The following is a 16,197-nucleotide window of genomic DNA, read 5'->3' as shown; positions in this document are numbered from 1 at the left end:
TTGCTTTTTTTTTCTAAACTAAAAAGCCACAAACGTTGTAACCATTTCATGTAGGAGAGTTGATTTTGTTTCCTCTTTTCTGTACCTTTCACAGCTCTGCACTCCCCTTCCTCTGAGATGCAGCAAGCAGAACTCTTTGCAGTATTCCAAGTGCAGACATCTGTAGAAATTCCTCCTGGTGGCAGTCTTATTTGTGATGTCTCTTGTTTTGATCCCTAGCACAAAATTCACTTTTTACACAGCTGCTGCACACTAGGTTGACATTTTTATTGAGCTGTCTGCCATCGCTCCAAGAACTCTTTCTTGGTCAGATCACAAATGTGTGTGTTGCCCCAGTATGCATTCCTTTACACCTGCTCACTTTTTGAGCTCTTCACAGTCCCTTCATTCCCCCCTGCCCCCTCCCAGTGCTAATGGTCATGTTGTGCGGCCTGAACAACCTTTCCTTCTGGGTAAATACTCTTTCTGTGAAAATTCCATGAAAGAATTCACAAATTGAGGCTTTTGCTGCTACTGGGTTCTGTCTCATCTGGTGGGCTTGGATTTCATTTCTATAGAAAACAATGGTCTGGGCTATGCAACTGGATAGCTCTCTAATGGCTCCCCTACTTGCATCTATAGATGCCATGAGCTGCTATTAATTGCCCTAACCCAGGGTCTTCAAACTAAGGCCCGCAGGCCGGATCAGGCCCGCCAGGGTCCTAAATCCAGCCCTCCCTGCCAGTGGCATAGCGTGGGGGTGCAGGGGGGACCGGGCGCAACATCTGGGGGAGCACGCTCGCACTCGCAGCTCTCTGCCCCTACTAAAATCCACGGGTTAGGGGGTGCAAATTACTTGCCTTTCCCCGGGTGCTGACAACCCACGCTACGCCACTGCTCCCTGCTGCTGCTGACTCTCTAGCTTCTGGCTAGCCACCACTACTTCTGCCACCGCCACCGCCACTACCAGTTTCCCATCCATCCTTCCATGGCTCCTTCAAACTACCCATTCCTGTTACATATTCTATTTTTCTTAATCCATTAAACATTCTAATTTCTCTCCTTACAAATTTTAACTGCTGAGCTTATTCCAGACCGGCTAAGGTTCTAACATTTTTACAGTGAAATTCTAAATATTCTACAAATGGTTTCCATTCCTCTAAAAAATTTCTCTTCTTGCTCTCTAATTTTGCTGGTTAAACTTGCTAATTCTGCATATTCCATTAATATTGTCTGCCATTCCTCCTTTGTAGGTACTAACTCCTCTCTCCATCTTTGTGCATATAAAATTCTCACCACCTAAACAGACTAACTGGTTTACTTGGAACCTCGGATCTCACTATACCTAAAAAAAAGGCCTCAGCTCTCTTTAGAAAGGTCTTCCAAAATATTTTTTTTCCAGTTCATTATATATCATTTGCCAATATTCTTTGGCTCCACCACATATGATTGAAAGTTCCATCCATAACTTTACACTTCCAACAGTTACCCAACTCTGACTTACACATTTTTGCTAAACTGTTTGGTGTCAAGTACCATCTATAAATCATTTTCAAATAGTTTTTCTTAAGAGCATAGCAGGTTGTAAATTTCAGTCCTGTTTCCCACAGCTTTTCACACAAATCTAACTATATTATGGCCTACATCTCCTGCCCAACTAATCATTGCTAATTTCACCGTTTCATCCTGTCTCTCATTCTTGTAATAACATACATTTTAGAAATTGACTTATCGTTATTTTCTATCAGCTCTTTCTGAGGTATGTTCCATGAAACCATATTGTTTATTGACGTCAAATGTTTCATTCACTTGACAGTATTGCAACCAATCTGTCACTTGTTGCCGACTTCTTCCATCTTCGTCAGGCTTACACTAGTATCTGTAAAGTCCAGTAATTCTCTATACGTTGACCATCTTTTTTCCATATTAAGTTTTTCACTGCAATTGCTTTGATGGGTCAAAGCCACAAATGTGTTTTCCTTTCTAGCAGGTTTTTATATTTTTCCCAGACTCCATAGATATTTCTCCTAATTCCATGATTCATAAAATTCTTATGTATTCTTGCTTTGCCATACCATAGAAATTCATGCCAACCAAATTTAACACCCCTCCAAATTGAGCAATTGAGTGTTCTTCAACTTTATCCATTCTTTTAACCAACACAAGCATGCTGCTTTGTAATATAAATGCAGATCTGGCAGAGGGAAGCCTCATTTTTCCCTAGTATCAATCAATATCTTATATTTAATTCTTGGTTTCTTTCCCTGCCAGATAAATCTAAAAATATCCTTCTGCCAAGAAATATCCTTCTTTAAAACAGCGTAGGTTATTAATTATTGGGGCAATTTGAAACAAAAATAACTTTTTCAATAACACGTTCATTTTTATGACCAAAATTCTACCCAACAGAAAGCTGAGATTCTTGGAGAGGTGCCTTCCTCAGCTAGCACTGCATGCTGCAGTTTCCATGAAACCACATTGTCCTGATGCAGCTTGCTAGGTCACCTAGCTAGGCACAGAACCTAGGAAGCCAAAGATTTAATTTTGTATGCTGTTGTCTAATAACTCTTTCTCTTTCTCTTCTCTGTGTCCCCTCAAACTTGCTGCAGGGCACTCACCAAAAACCTCTTCAATCCTCAGTTTGGCAGCATCTTTCGCACCTGCCACAACCCCACCTATTTCTCACGCCGCCTGTGCCGCTTCTCGGACGTCTACATGGCCTCGCTCAGCTGCTTGCTCAACTATGACCTCAACTACACCTTTTACCCAAGACGCACTCCCCTGCAGCATGAGGCTCCCCTCTGGATGGATCAGCTGTGCACTGGCTGCATGAAGACTCCCTTTTTGGAAGAGATGGCTCATATCCGCTAGGCAGGGCTGCAGAGGCTCACGACTCTGCCCCAGACACACAAGTGCAGCAGTGAGGGCTGACTTCTTGAATTAGAGTCCCTGTGGGATATTCGTCCAAATTTACAAAGCAAGAGTGCTTCCTAGGAATGTCTTAATTGTTAAGGCCTAATTCATCTTTGCCAAGTGGTCTTCAGTATCCAGTCTTGCTTGCAGGCATCAGAAGTGCCTTGCTGGCTCAGACCAAGGTCCAACTAGCCCAGAATTCTTTGCAGGATTCCCAAATCTCAAATTGGCCAGGAGCCCAACAGCAGAGTTTTGGTTGGCCTTCTTCCTGCAGGTGCTCTAGGAAGCTGGGAAGCCTGTCAATTGCTTGTCCGCTGGTGGAGCACCTTGGAATGGTCTTGCAGTCCTCTCTGCCCTGCCCTGGGGTGGATAATTTCACAGGCAAACTCACTCAGCAGCTGCGTGGGGGTGGGGGTGAAATGTTATTTTTGCTCCAACTCACAAAACTACTCAGCCCCCACCCCTTGCAGGGGTGTTCTGAAGTGCTTGAAGTTTACCTTTTCCCCACTGCTGGGTTTTTGTGAGGGTGATTTTTGCTTGCAACCATGGAAGGTATGGGGTACTGTGGGGAGGGGCTGGGAGGGAAATATCCTGTCTCTTGGTGGGGGGACAGGAGGTGCTAATGGGAGGGTAGGTGTTTGTAGCTCGTAAGTCAAATTTTGTACCTTTAATAAAGTTCAGTGTGAAACCTGTTCCTGGTATGTTTATTTGCCAGAAAAAGGGGGTACAGGATCAGAGGTGGGGGGGGCACGTGTTTTGGCTCCCAAACTTTCCCTCTTCTACTTTGTCCTAACATGTTTCATCTTTTCTGAACCATTTGCCTGTGATGAGGAGTGGTTTTGGGGTGGATGTATATTCCTCACTTTAAAAAAAAATCCTTTTCAAAGTAATCTTCCTTTCTCTTCCTATGTAAATTAAGGAAAGTGTACATTAAGATTTCTTACTCTGTCTAGCGTATTCTGCTTCTGCTAAATATGAGGGTCAATGCAGAACTCTGAAACTTTTCCTGACTAACAGGAAATGCTGTTCACATCCTTGGTCTTAATAAGCATTTCCCACACATTCTTAAAATTTAACTTGAGGGACTAGAAACACACTTTCTAATGGCAGCAGCTGTGTATTGCACAGTCCAGGGCATGGATAGGCAAACTAAGGCCCAGGAGTCAGAGCCGGCCCAATTGCCTTCTAAGTCCAGCCTGCAGATGGTCTGGGAATCAGCATGTTTTTACATGAGTAGAATGTGTCCTTTTATTTAAAATGCATCTCTGGGTTATTTGTGGGCATAGGAATTTGTTCTCCCCCTACCCCCCAAAAAAATAGTCTGGCCCCCACAAGGTCTGAGGGACAGTGGACCGGCCCCCTGCTGAAAAAGTTTGGTGACCCCTGGTCCAGTGTTACTTTGCTGCCACCTCATGGCCACATAATAAGCTGTGTGGAGAGTGATGTCTGGAATGTTACTTCATGCCATGTGCCCACATAGAAAGACAATGCTACCTTCAGCTGTTTTATGCACACAGAGCTACAGCCTTGTTCAGCCATTTGTTCCATGGGAGAGAATGGAAGGTGACAGTCCAAATTCCCTCTGCATTCTCCTAAAATGGAACTATTGCTACATCCTTTCCCATAGCCCCAGAGCTTCCGTTTAACTTGCAATACTTGCTTGGCAGGGTGGGGTGGGGTGAGGTGGTGCTGTTCTTTAAGAGGCTTGATTTGGCTCTGGGATCTCCTGCTGCAGGTCACTAGAATAGTTAACAAAGTGCTTTATAATTTTCTTTACCTTCTAAAAGCCAAGGGAGTAAGCGCTCATTTTCCCCAGAACAGCAGTAAGAATAATGAAACATTATTCTTTATATGGATAATGAAACATCATAAAGAAACAATGAAGCTAAACAGGCAGCAATCCTGCACACACACAGGAAGAGGTCCCATGGAATGCAGATGGGCTCCTGAGTAAGTTTGCTTGGCCGTGCACTGTAAGCTGCTATTGAGCCCCAAGAGTGTTTTGCTGAGAGCCCTGGACAAACTTGCGGCCATGCTGCCCCTCTCCTCTCACCCCTGTCATTCCTTGCACCATAGACTTCAGGAATAAAGGTTGAATTCCCCCCCCCCCCCATAAATACATATGAAGGCTTTCATATTTCTGCCAATATTTTGTTGCAAAATAAAGTCTGCTCTGTATACGGCTACATGCTGAGAGGCATAGGAAGTCCTACAAATAAACTGAGTTGTATAGGCTGTCCCTGGCACCTGAAGTCGTCGTCCCCCCCCTTGTCCCCAACTGAAATTAAGGCTAGCTGCAGTGCTGAAGGTTTGACACAGACCCTGGACTAGCTCCAGTAGAAAGCTTTTTTGAAGTCAAATTGGGGGGCAAATGTTAAAAGTTGCCACTGAAAACCCACAATGGTTTCTCCTGGTTGCAATAGGCTCTCAGAGTTCATGGTCTCTGCCAGTGCCAGGCTATTTTGTGGTCTAGGCAAGACTACTTGCACCCACCAAAAAAATTGCTAACTTCAATTTTCAAAATTAGGTGTCTTGTGTGAGAGGGAACCTTAAGAACAACGGGAACATTAATTCAGGAGCTTTTGTTAGGATATGAAGAGAAGTACCGTACTTGTGGTGACAGACTTTTGAAGTCTTTGAGGTATTGCTATAAGCTCACAGCACATCTGTGCCATAAGCACACAGCACATTCAGAGTTATAAGGGCCATTTAGTCCCACCCCCTGCAATGCAGGAATCAACTAGATCATACATGACAGGTGGCCATCCAACCTCTGCTTGAAAGAAGAGCCCAGCAGCTCCCAAGGGAGTCCATTCCACGGTTGAAGAGCTCTTACTGCCCCAAAGTTCTTCCTGATGCTTAGTTGGAATATTCTTTCTTGTAACTTGAATCCATTGGTTCAAATCCTTTCTCCAGAGCAAGAGAAATCAAGCTTGCTCCATCTTCCATGTGACAGCCCTTGAGATACAGTGGTACCTCGGGTTACAGACTCTGCTAACCCAGAAATAGTACCTCGGGTTAAGAACTTTGCTTCAGGATGATAACAGAAATTGCACGGTGGCAGCATGGCAGCAGCAGGAGGCCCCATTAGCTAAAGTGGTGCTTCAGGTTAAGAGCAGTTTCAGGTTAAGAACAGACCTCCAGAACGAATTAATTCTGAACCTGAGGTACCACTGTATTGGAAATTGGCTATCATATCTCCTCTTTTCCATGCTAAACATACCCAGCTCCTTCAACCATTTCTCATAAGGCGTGGTTTCCAGATTCTTGATCATCCTGGTTGCCCTCCTCTGCACACATTCCAGCTTGTCAATATCCTCCTTAAATTGTGGTGCCCAGAACTGGACACAGGATTCCAGGTATGTTTTGAGCAAGACAGAATAGAATCATAGTGGGACTATGACGTCCCTTGATCTGGACACTAGACTTCCTTCTGTTGATGCAGCCTAGAATAGCATTAGCTTTTTTGCAGCTGCATCACAGTGTTGACTCCTGTTCAGCTTGTGGTCCACCAAGACCCCTAGATCCTTTTCACATGTACTTCAGGCAAGCCAGGTGTCCCTCACATTATATTGGTTCAGCTGCTTCTTCCTGACTATTTCTAGAACCTTACACTTTTGCTTACTGAAACTCATTTTATTAGTTCTTGGTTTCCAAGTCCTTCGAGCTCCTTCTGCTGGCCCGGGCCGAGGTCTCTGCGCCGCCAACCTGCTGCCTGCCTGGCTGGAGAAAGGGGCTCAGGAGCAGCGCCCGGCGGAAGGGCCGCGCTGGGGCTGGGGCGCTGGGGGGGGGGTTTCTTCGCCGGCTGCCTGGCTCCCCCCCCCTCCAGCTCCGCCCCGAGCCTGCCTGGGGCGAGCCTGGGGCCGGCGAGGGGGCGAGGGCCGGAGCGCGGGCTCGGCGGCGAGCGCGAGATCCAGTTTCCCTCCGCGGGCGCGCGCGGCCGGCGGCCGGCCGGGGAGCGAGCGGCGCACTGGCCGCGCGCGGGCGCCTGTTCCTGCGGCGCGGATGGCGGCGTCTGGGCCACGCGGCCCCGGGGCCGGGGAGGGGGCGGGAGCCGGGGAGCGGCGAGGGGTCGGCGGCGTGACCTGGCAGCGGGACCCGGCGGGCAACTGGATCCGGCGCCTGGAAGCAGCAGGTGAGGGCGGCGGGATCCTGGGCTGGGGCGCCGGCCCGAGAGAGCAGCTCCGCCGCCCGCCGCGCATCCGGAGCTCCTCGGAGTTCGCGGGGCTTCCTCGGGGGAGGGGAAACTCCTGAGCAGAAGTGAAAGTAGGAAGCGCCTGTTCCTTTTATTTCAAACTCTCTTCAACTCTCCGGGGAGGAACAAGCCGCAATCACCCGCCTCCAGATCTGCTACTTGGTGAACGCTAAAGACACTCTTTATTTCTTTTTATTTATTTTTAAATGTTTCTGGTGTGCTGCTGAAATAGGAAATGAAAGAAGCAGCACGCCCGTCCTTTCTAACTCTTCAAAAAGACCCCCCAGTTGAGAGAGGGGTCGGTGAAAGGACAGAGGATTAATCACCTAAAAATATTGAATTGAATTAACAAGCCCTAATCTCAAACCAACGTGGCTGAAGATTGGGAAAGGAATTTGAGGATGGGGCAAAGTTGCCCTAATCCTGCCTCACGCCCTTTCTTCTCCAAGTCCTGTGCCCTGACCCCCCTTTCCTCTCCCTCCTTAGGATTTCACCTGGACCCCCCCCCCACGCCCCCAGCGGGGGACCCCGGGACCTGAGCGGGCGGGCGGGGGAAGAAGGCCCCTTTCCAGAACATAGCTGTCAACTTTCGGCTTTGAAAACAAGGGATCAGCAGCCTCCCCTGTCCCGGAGAGAGTCCACGGGATATCTAACAATCCGGGAAGCAGCGAGAAACGGCGCTGGAATAAGGGAATTTCCCGCAAAAAAAAGGGGGGGGGGGAAGGTTGACAGCTATGTTGCAGCCGGAGTTGCAGCCGGCCTCCCCCTCCACCCGCGAGACATTAATCCTCCTCTTCTTCTTCTTCTTCTTCTTCTCTGCTCCTTCCAGCTGCTGCACGTTCAGAAAGCACAGCCAAGGGTGCTGAGGGCCAGCCTGCCGCCTCTTCGCGGGCCACAAGCCCTGCCAAAGGCCCTCGGAACCAGCAGCAGCTGCATCGAGAGCTATTGTTCACCCATCGCAAGTATGGCTAGAAGCTCCCGGCCGGCTCTCGCTCTTTCGCGTTTCTTGAGTGTCTTTCCAGTGGGTCTGTGCTGGTTGCTGGGCAGAACAACCCACACCTCTGGGGTCTTTCAGCTTTGTTCCAATCCCTCTTAAGGCCTTTCCAGGTGACTGTGTTTCTTTCTTGCAACCTTAAATGTATAGCTTCTTGAGAGGAAGCCAGAGATCCTTTATCAAGGAAATCCATTTTCCAGCACTCCAAACGCAGTATCTTGTTGCTCAGAAAATTGCTCTCTCCTCCCCTGCTCTCCCCTGTCTCCACTGCTGGTCTGCCTATTGCAATGGTTTTTGCCATCTAGACCCACTTTGTGGAGGTGTCAGGAACACCTGTGGCTTTGGTGTTAGCCATGGGCAACACCAGTGCCTCCTCCCCTTTCTCTATGCCATTTCATGACTTTAAAAATAAATAAAAGTAAATTTGGACGGCATTCTGCAAACAGAGTTATACACCCTCAATAAAACTGTCCTAGTTTATTCTGGGTTGAAGTGCTGGCCTCTGTTTTGAATAATATTTCCTATGTATCTGTAAACTAGTGAGAAAAAGTATTCTGAAGCTTCACAAGTATCACCCTAGTTTATCTATCAGTGAGAGAAATGTGTGAGGTATTTACTCAAACAATGATACTTCACCTCCTTTCCTAATGTGAACAGTTTGTGCATATTCATGTTTCCCATTTTGAGAGAGAAACATAAAAAATTGTATTTTTCTAGGAATGAGGAGAGTGTACCCAATTTTGGGCTTGCAGCTCATGGGGTAATAGCCCTAACAAAGTTGGTGCTGTGTTAGTCCATTCCAAGCATATTTGCATATTTGTTGTTTAGGTGACAGCTTCTCTGCCACCATGTAAAGTTAAAGGAGAAGTGGTGGGTGGTTTATTGTAGCAATAAGCAATATCCAAGTGGACTTTATTTAAATTATGTTGGAGGTGTAACACCCTAGAAGCAGGCTGTTTTCTTTATGTGACAGAACTGGGGGGCGGAGGGTGGGAACAGGCTCAAACCATAAGTGCTAGAGGGCCTTAGTATGATGGACCACAGTCCTCAGATTTTCCAAATATTTGCCCACTTCCAACTACAATTTTAGGATTCTAATGCCAGGGGAAACTCTTTTACTCCTTCTAGCAATTAATGGATGGCTGCATGGAATGTGGGCTGTGATTATTAAAAGGGGCTGATTCCCCCACATAATATTTTAGGGTATCTGGATTATTATTTTTTAATAATAATACTAGTTTAAAAGCAAAATCCTATACCAATCTACCCAGAAGTTAAGCCCCATTGAGTTCAAAGGGGCTTTTCTCTCTGATAAGTGAGTATAGAATTGCAGCCTGACTCAGTAACCAAAGAGTTATGGAGAGTCTAATGTTTATTTTCCCTGCTATCTTACTGATGCTCACATGCACGTCCATTACTAAGTTCTGGTTCTTCTATTTGCTTTTACATTTTTGCCTTTTTCTTTGTGTGTGTAAGTAATTCTGGTAGGATGGGAAGAAGTTTAGCAGAGGCAGGAATCAACAGCATTGTGGAAATATTTGTTAATTGTTACCCTATGTGTGAATAGTGTAAATGTGAGTAAATAATTATATACATACGTCTACATAATTCCTCTCACATTCTCTCATGAATGTGTTTATGTGAGAGAACTAAGTGGGAATGGACACAGATAAAATATTGTGTCTACACAGAGAGAGAGCTCCACTTGATAATAATTTTTGTTTATTACTTTAATATTCCACCTTTCCTCCAAGAAGCTCAAGGTAGCATACATGGCTTTCCCTCCCCCTGTTTTATCCTCTTAATGATCCTGTGAGGCAGGTTAGGGCGAGAGACAGGGATGGGCACAAGGTCACCTAGTGAGCTTTGGCCCTGGTGCGGATTGTGGTCTCCCGTGTCTTACTCTGGCATTCGAGCCCCCGCACCACCCTGTCCCTGATGATAATGCCAGCTCTGAATGTGCTGCCCCACTCTTGCTGCACAATTCATGCCCACTGCCAGGCTGGAGAAAACTGTGGCACTATCCTCTTCCACCCACCTACCTGCGTGATCGTCATCCTTCTGCTCAGGATTCTCTTTGTAACCTGATTCGCATCCCCAGCCCAAGAGGCTGCCAGGTGTCGCCTTTCCTTCCTCTGCTGGCCTCCAGCCAAGCCAAGCCTCACCCGGGAGCTGCTTTTCCTGGCCAGGCTCACTGGCCTACTTCTGGGGCCAGGACAGGGCAGCTTTGCAGGTGTCCACAGCAGGGGGGGGGTGGGGGCTCTGCTCTGTCCACAGAAAGAGCATGTGGGTGAGGGGAGCAAAGCCCACCACTCCCTCCAGCCAACTCTGATAATGGGGAAATTGCTCCTCAAAGCAACTGGGGGCAGGCAGTGAGGGAGATGGAGGAATCTGTCCATTTCTGGTCTTGCATTTTTCTAACCTTACGTTCAGTCATCCACATGTCTTCAGAAATTTTCAAGTAAAATAAAACAAAATAAATCCTCATGAAAATTCCTTCAACATTTTAGTGTGAATTTATCTTAATAAACAACTTTTATATTCAATTTTGCCTAATGTACACATTTTTGCATGCACTTTCTCATAATATATGCTATGCATTTTTGTGTTGTTTTCATAATTTCTTTTCTAAAAAAAGAGTACTGGTTAAATTTGTATACCACCCTTCATCGCAAGATCTGAGGGTGGTTCATAATATAAAAATACAAAATGAGAATACAAAATACATGATAAAACAAAAACAAATAACCAGTTCTCCAACAAACACATTTAAAAAATGATAGAATGTTAATCAGCCAAAATCTCATTATTCTGTCCCCATATTTTTTATTCCCCTTGATTTCCCCTATAATTTATCAAAGTGATTTATCAACTATCATCATCATCAAACCTTTTATTGGCATCACATACAAACATCCATAGCAAATCAATCTAGAATTCCCGCCTTCCCAGTGACACAAAACATTTGTCAAATGAAAGAGGCAAAGCAGGCTAACATTACATCTCTAGGTCTCCAGGGAGATCAGACATCAGCAATGTGTTTTGATGACAAAAAACCAGATAAAGATATTTAGCCACTAACTTGGTGAGCTCCTGATTATTCCCCAATAATAGAAAATGTATGACCTCTAACTCTGCTTTCCACTTGGGGATGCAGAGTTGATCTAGGAACTGCTGGCAGAGATCAACATATAGCTTACATTTAAGAACCATATGTGTAAGAGTTTCCACCTGATGGTCTTCACATGGGCAAATTCTTTCTCCTTCCACCATTCCTGAGAACCTTCCCATAGGAGGTTTGAAGGATTTGTATTAAACCTGGCCAGCGAAAATGCCCTTCTTTCTTGAGGATTAAGCAAAAATTCAAGATAATTGTAGTTAATTTCATATGCCCAAGAAAGCTGAAAGTTAAGAGGGGAACATGTTTTCGCTGCTGCTGCTGCTGCTGCTGCTGCTGTTAGTTCCTGGCATTCATTGTCCCACAACCTAGTTTTTATTAAAGCCTTGGCAGATGGTGGGGACATCAATTGCAAAAATTCCACTGACAGCCCAAGTTGCTGTACCCTTATGTTAAACCGTTGTAGCCCCGGGAAAAGAAAGGAATCTAGCAAAACTTCAGTAAGGAGAGGATCTTTATCTGTTGTGAGGCAGGTGTTTAACCAGCATGTAAGAAATCTCGCCCAGGCTATGGTTGACCTCTCTCTAGACACAAGGCTGCATAGGGTACACGTGGGACAGCAAAAATGTTAAAAAGGAAAGCTGCCTGCACTCGTTCTACCATCTGGGTAAACCCTGGCAGCCAGACTGGAATTCCGTAGAGCAACTGAGCTATATCTTTGGCATTGAAGACCTTGAGGGCAGAGGGGATATGCAAATTACCTCTTGTTATAAAGAAACGCATTGTGGCTTGCATAGACATCTTACTGGCATTCACCGCCATTGCACAGTGCGAGGACCATAGACGCCTATGATGGAATGTAATTCCCAGGTAGTTGAATTTGAATACCTGCTGGGTGGGTTTTCCACCAAATACCCAGCTATAGCTTTTGCATGAATTCCCAAAAACCATTATTTTGCTTTTATCAAACTTCATGCACAATTTCATTCTGGACAGATAGTCAATACAGGAATTTAACAAACGTTTTAGGCCAATTCTTTTCCGTGGAAGCAAAATCATATCATCAGTGTATAGAAGGATGGGAATGCTTGATGCATTGAGTTTTGGGCTGTGGGCATCCACCTGTTTTAGTAAAGAAGCAAGGTCATTAAGAAAAATATTAAAAAGAGAGAGAGAGAGAGAGAGAGAGAGAGAGAGAGAGAGAGAGAGCAAGTAAACAGCCCTGCTTTACTCCTCCATTTATAATGACAGGATCTGTCATTACATTCCCTGGTGTTTTTCTTATGCGATAGGTCTTCTTTCTGTAAAGCTTTTTAATCCAGTAAAGTAATCTAGGTTCTAGGCCCACTGTCTCCAATTTGGACCATAACAGCCCCCTGTCGACAGTGTCAAAAGTAGCCTTGATATCAAGGAAGGCCACATAAAGGCATTCTTTCTGAAGCCCCGTGTATTTAGTGGCTAAATGAGATAACACCAAACAGTTGTGTAAAGTAGATTTCCCTGACCTGAACCCTGCCTGCTCTGGACCTATGATGTTATTCTCATCAAGCCAAGTAGTTAGTTTATTTAACAGATGTTTAGCATACAATTTCCTGATGTTTGACAGTAGACTTATTGGCCAATAATTGGATGGCAGCTTTTTGTCACCCTTTTTAAAGATTGGGATAATTATAGATTGCTGCCATGAGTTAGGTATGATACCAGATCTATCTATCATAGTGAATAGTTCCTCTAGTATCAGAGCCCACCACTCTGGCTTGGCTTTGATCAATTCAGATGGAATAGCATCAGGGCCAGCAGCCTTTCCTGCTTTCATCTGGTCAATTAAAGTTATAACTTCAGTGATGGAGACAGGGGGCCACTCATCCCCAAAAGTAAAAGTTGTATGGTCTTGACTATCAGGTGGAATACAGTCATCAAAGAAAACCGCCTTAAAATGCTCTAGCCATTACAAAGATGGAATCAATGCCAGCGAATCATCCTGTGTCTGTGGGGAGTCTTTAGAATTGAAGGAGCTGTTTCTGGCCGCCAGAAGACCAACTCAGTCAAAAGAGACGTTGCCTTTTCTAATTTGCTGTTGCTTTTCTCCACTGTTCTGGCAGTCAGCAGACGGTGGTCCGTGAGTATTTCTGCACAGAGCGGTGCCCCCTCTGATGTTCATTGGATAGTTCATGGGCACTCGTCTCAGCATTCTCCCCTGGGTGATCTCCACCCATTAAAGTGTTCCCACCTACCTGGGAATGTGCTCTGTTGTATGTGGTAGGTTCTGAATTCTGTGCTCTTACGAAATCATCCAGTTTATCTGCTTGCACTTCTGCTGTGGGCTCACTTGTGGAGAAGAGACTGGTCGCTTCTTTCTCCTAGTCATTTTCCTGGAGATGCAGCCGCTACTAATTTCTGCTGTAAATCAGAAAGCTCGACGTCCTCCCAAAATAGAGCAATTAATCTCCACTCCTGCTGATAAGTAGTTAGTAGATTGAGTCGAGCTGGAGCTAATTAAGGCTTTCTCTGAGACTTTCCAGGACTTTCTCTAAGACTTTTAACGAGCTTTTAACTCAAGCTTTGTGAATATATTAGTTAAGGAAAAGCTGCCAAATGTTGTAGATAAAATAATGAGGCTGATAAAACTAATAAAAACTAACAAGAACCGCACAACTGATGTGGAGCTCAAGTCAGTGCTTCCACTAACAACACCATCTTGGTAATCTATCTTTATCAACCATAGTTTCTTCTGTCCACTAGACCAATCTGCCTGCTGCCACGCCTCAGCCGCCAGGGCTCCATGGTGGGGGCACCTCAAAGTTGTGTGCCTGGAGCCACAGCCCCCTGGTCCCCCCATGCTATGCCTCTGCTCCCAATAGCACTTCTCCATGCAGAGGACCTGTTACTTGCTTGCTCTTCTACTTGCTTTGAGCATAGCTGAAGAAACCTTTTTGATATCTTTAACCTCTTGCAAGCCTGATCTCATTCTGAGGTTTGATTTGCCTGTCCTCCTCCCTGCAACCGCCTCTGTGATTTCCCCTTTCTTCCATTTCTGTACATGCCCTTCTTAAACCTCAGCTCACCTCTAAGCTCCTTAAGCAGTCACACAGGTTTCTTTAGGTGCCTCTCACTTTTCTTTATTGTTAGACTTATCTGCCATTGTGTCTTCATTATTTCACCTTTAAGAAACTCCCATTTTTGAAACCAGCCTTCTTAAAGTCCATAGCATAGTTGGACATGCAGTCTGGACTTTAAAAAGGGTGCTTTTAGTAAGTTTAAGGAACTACTGGGTGAGATCCCATGGTCAGAAAGACTTAAAGAGAGTCCAAATTGGATATTTAGTATATTTAGGTTGCAGTAGTGCTCACATGATAGTGTTTGTTTCTAAGAATTCCAACGCACCACATTCCCCCAAAATCTCTGTGTGTGTACTGAAGGGCAAACTCAAATCTACTCGCTCACCTGTAATGAGATGCCTTGTTGCCTGTGGCTACCAGGCAAGGGTTTAAGCACAAAAATCACACTATCCTTTGTACTTTCTTCAAAGAAACCTGGAAATTGTAATTTCATTGAGACAAAAGCCCAATGTATTTTATATATATCGATGCCTAAGCAGCTGAAAATCTAAAATCCTTTTTACTCTCTGCCTTTTGGCAAAGGGAGCTGGGCTGCTTCTGAAGGTGTTGACGCCATTAAAAATGGGAGAACAGTCAGTTTGTAAATAAAATACTGTAGTTTTACTATGCCAAACTGTTCCTGCTTTGGCTTTCTCACCAGAACTGTGTGGGTTAAACTTGTACTTTGTAACTTACTGAGTTGCCCAGAGTAATGCATCAACTCCAGGACAATGTTGTGGAGAGTAGATTAGGAACATTAACACACAACCCTGTTAGCTTTACAGAGATCCTTAGACGGTTGAAGTCATCTTACACCCTCTTAATTCAGTAGCACTGGCTTAAGCCCTGAATTTGTTACTTGGCTCAGTGAAGGCAAAGTAGGTTGGCAGGTGGTTGCCACAGACATTAGGGAATGAGCTGCTGAGGGTGGGAAGGGGCAATTTACGGCTGTCTTGTTTTGACTTCCCTCCTCTCAGAGGCCTGAGCCTTCGTTCTAAGCCAGAGCTGCTGCAGGTGCTGGAGAACCGGAACCGGCGCCGGGACGGGGTGGAAAGTGGCGTGGAGCAGCCGTCCCTGGAGCAAGAGCTGCTGCGCTGGCAGCAAAGGCGGGAACAGGTAACACCCAGAGAACGTGACTGTGGCTGTCTTGATGTGGCTCCCTGCATCTCCTGAAAGGCCACTTGCCAGCACTGCCATGGTGTGTGTCTTCTCTATGGTTCACTCAGAAGCACCTCAGAGAAACAGGGGTTTTGTTTTTTGTCTACAGAACCAGCAACAGGAAGAAACAGGTGATACAGTTGGGAATCAACCAGAGTTCATCCAGGTCCGGGAAAACCTACGAAGGACACACTATTCACGAGATCCCCCTCCTCTGCGTGCAGCCCCTCCCCCAATATCCAGCCCCTTCCTGCGCCCTCATCTCACTAATCGGCAGCCCTTCAGGATCTCAGCCACACGCTCATCTGTGGTCCCCAAGCCTCCAGCCCCACAGCTTCAGGGTTCCCTAAAGGGCTCGAGTCTCTCCTCAGCTCCCCTTGCCAACACATGAGCTTCCTGCCTCCCACCACACTTGTCACTAATATGACCAGACACATTATGGCTCCCTTCTGCTCTAGAGCTGGAGAGGCAACACCACAGCAGCCTTTGTCCTAAATGGTTGGGCCTACACTGCCCCCAAGAGCTGGAATAACCTGAAAGGGAAGGGGGCAAGGGGTTGCTCTGATCTGGATCCCACTTCTCCACACCACTTGTCAGTCAGATAATAAAAGCCCTCTTAAACAGAAAGTCTCGCTGCTTGTTACCTGCAGTTTTAGAGAGTGACCTGCTACTTCATCTGAGGGAAGGGGGGGAATAAGCAGTAGCAGTGACAATGGAAAAGGTGAATTAGTAATTGTCTACA

General features: G+C 45.8%; 2 protein-coding genes across 2 annotated transcripts in view; both read left to right on the top strand.

Annotated features, from left to right (window-relative positions):
- Nucleotides 1–3,832, top strand: part of LOC309332767 (5'-nucleotidase domain-containing protein 2-like) — a gene marked incomplete at its 5' end in the record, with an annotated part of 38,017 nt that extends 34,185 nt beyond the window's left edge. Inside the window, one exon of the mRNA XM_081845941.1 lies at nucleotides 2,589–3,832. Coding sequence (XP_081702067.1) covers nucleotides 2,589–2,850 — 262 coding nt within the window. The 3' untranslated portion in view covers nucleotides 2,851–3,832. The remainder of the gene's footprint in view (nucleotides 1–2,588) is intronic.
- Nucleotides 3,833–6,897: 3,065 nt separating this feature from the next.
- On the top strand, nucleotides 6,898–16,082 carry LOC309332766 (uncharacterized protein; the record flags this gene model as incomplete). The annotated part of the gene is made up of 4 exons (XM_081845940.1): nucleotides 6,898–7,027; nucleotides 7,917–8,049; nucleotides 15,275–15,413; nucleotides 15,565–16,082. The coding sequence occupies 4 exons, from the start codon at nucleotides 6,898–6,900 to the stop codon at nucleotides 15,844–15,846; spliced, it is 684 nt and encodes a 227-aa protein (XP_081702066.1). The 3' UTR covers nucleotides 15,847–16,082.
- Between the last annotated feature and the right edge of the window lie 115 nt (nucleotides 16,083–16,197).

Source organism: Podarcis erhardii (assembly GCF_964252035.2).
Source record: "Podarcis erhardii genome assembly, chromosome: 17".
NCBI lineage: Eukaryota > Metazoa > Chordata > Lepidosauria > Squamata > Lacertidae > Podarcis > Podarcis erhardii.
Note: the sequence above shows the minus strand (reverse complement) of the source record. Positions and strands in the feature narration are given on the sequence as shown.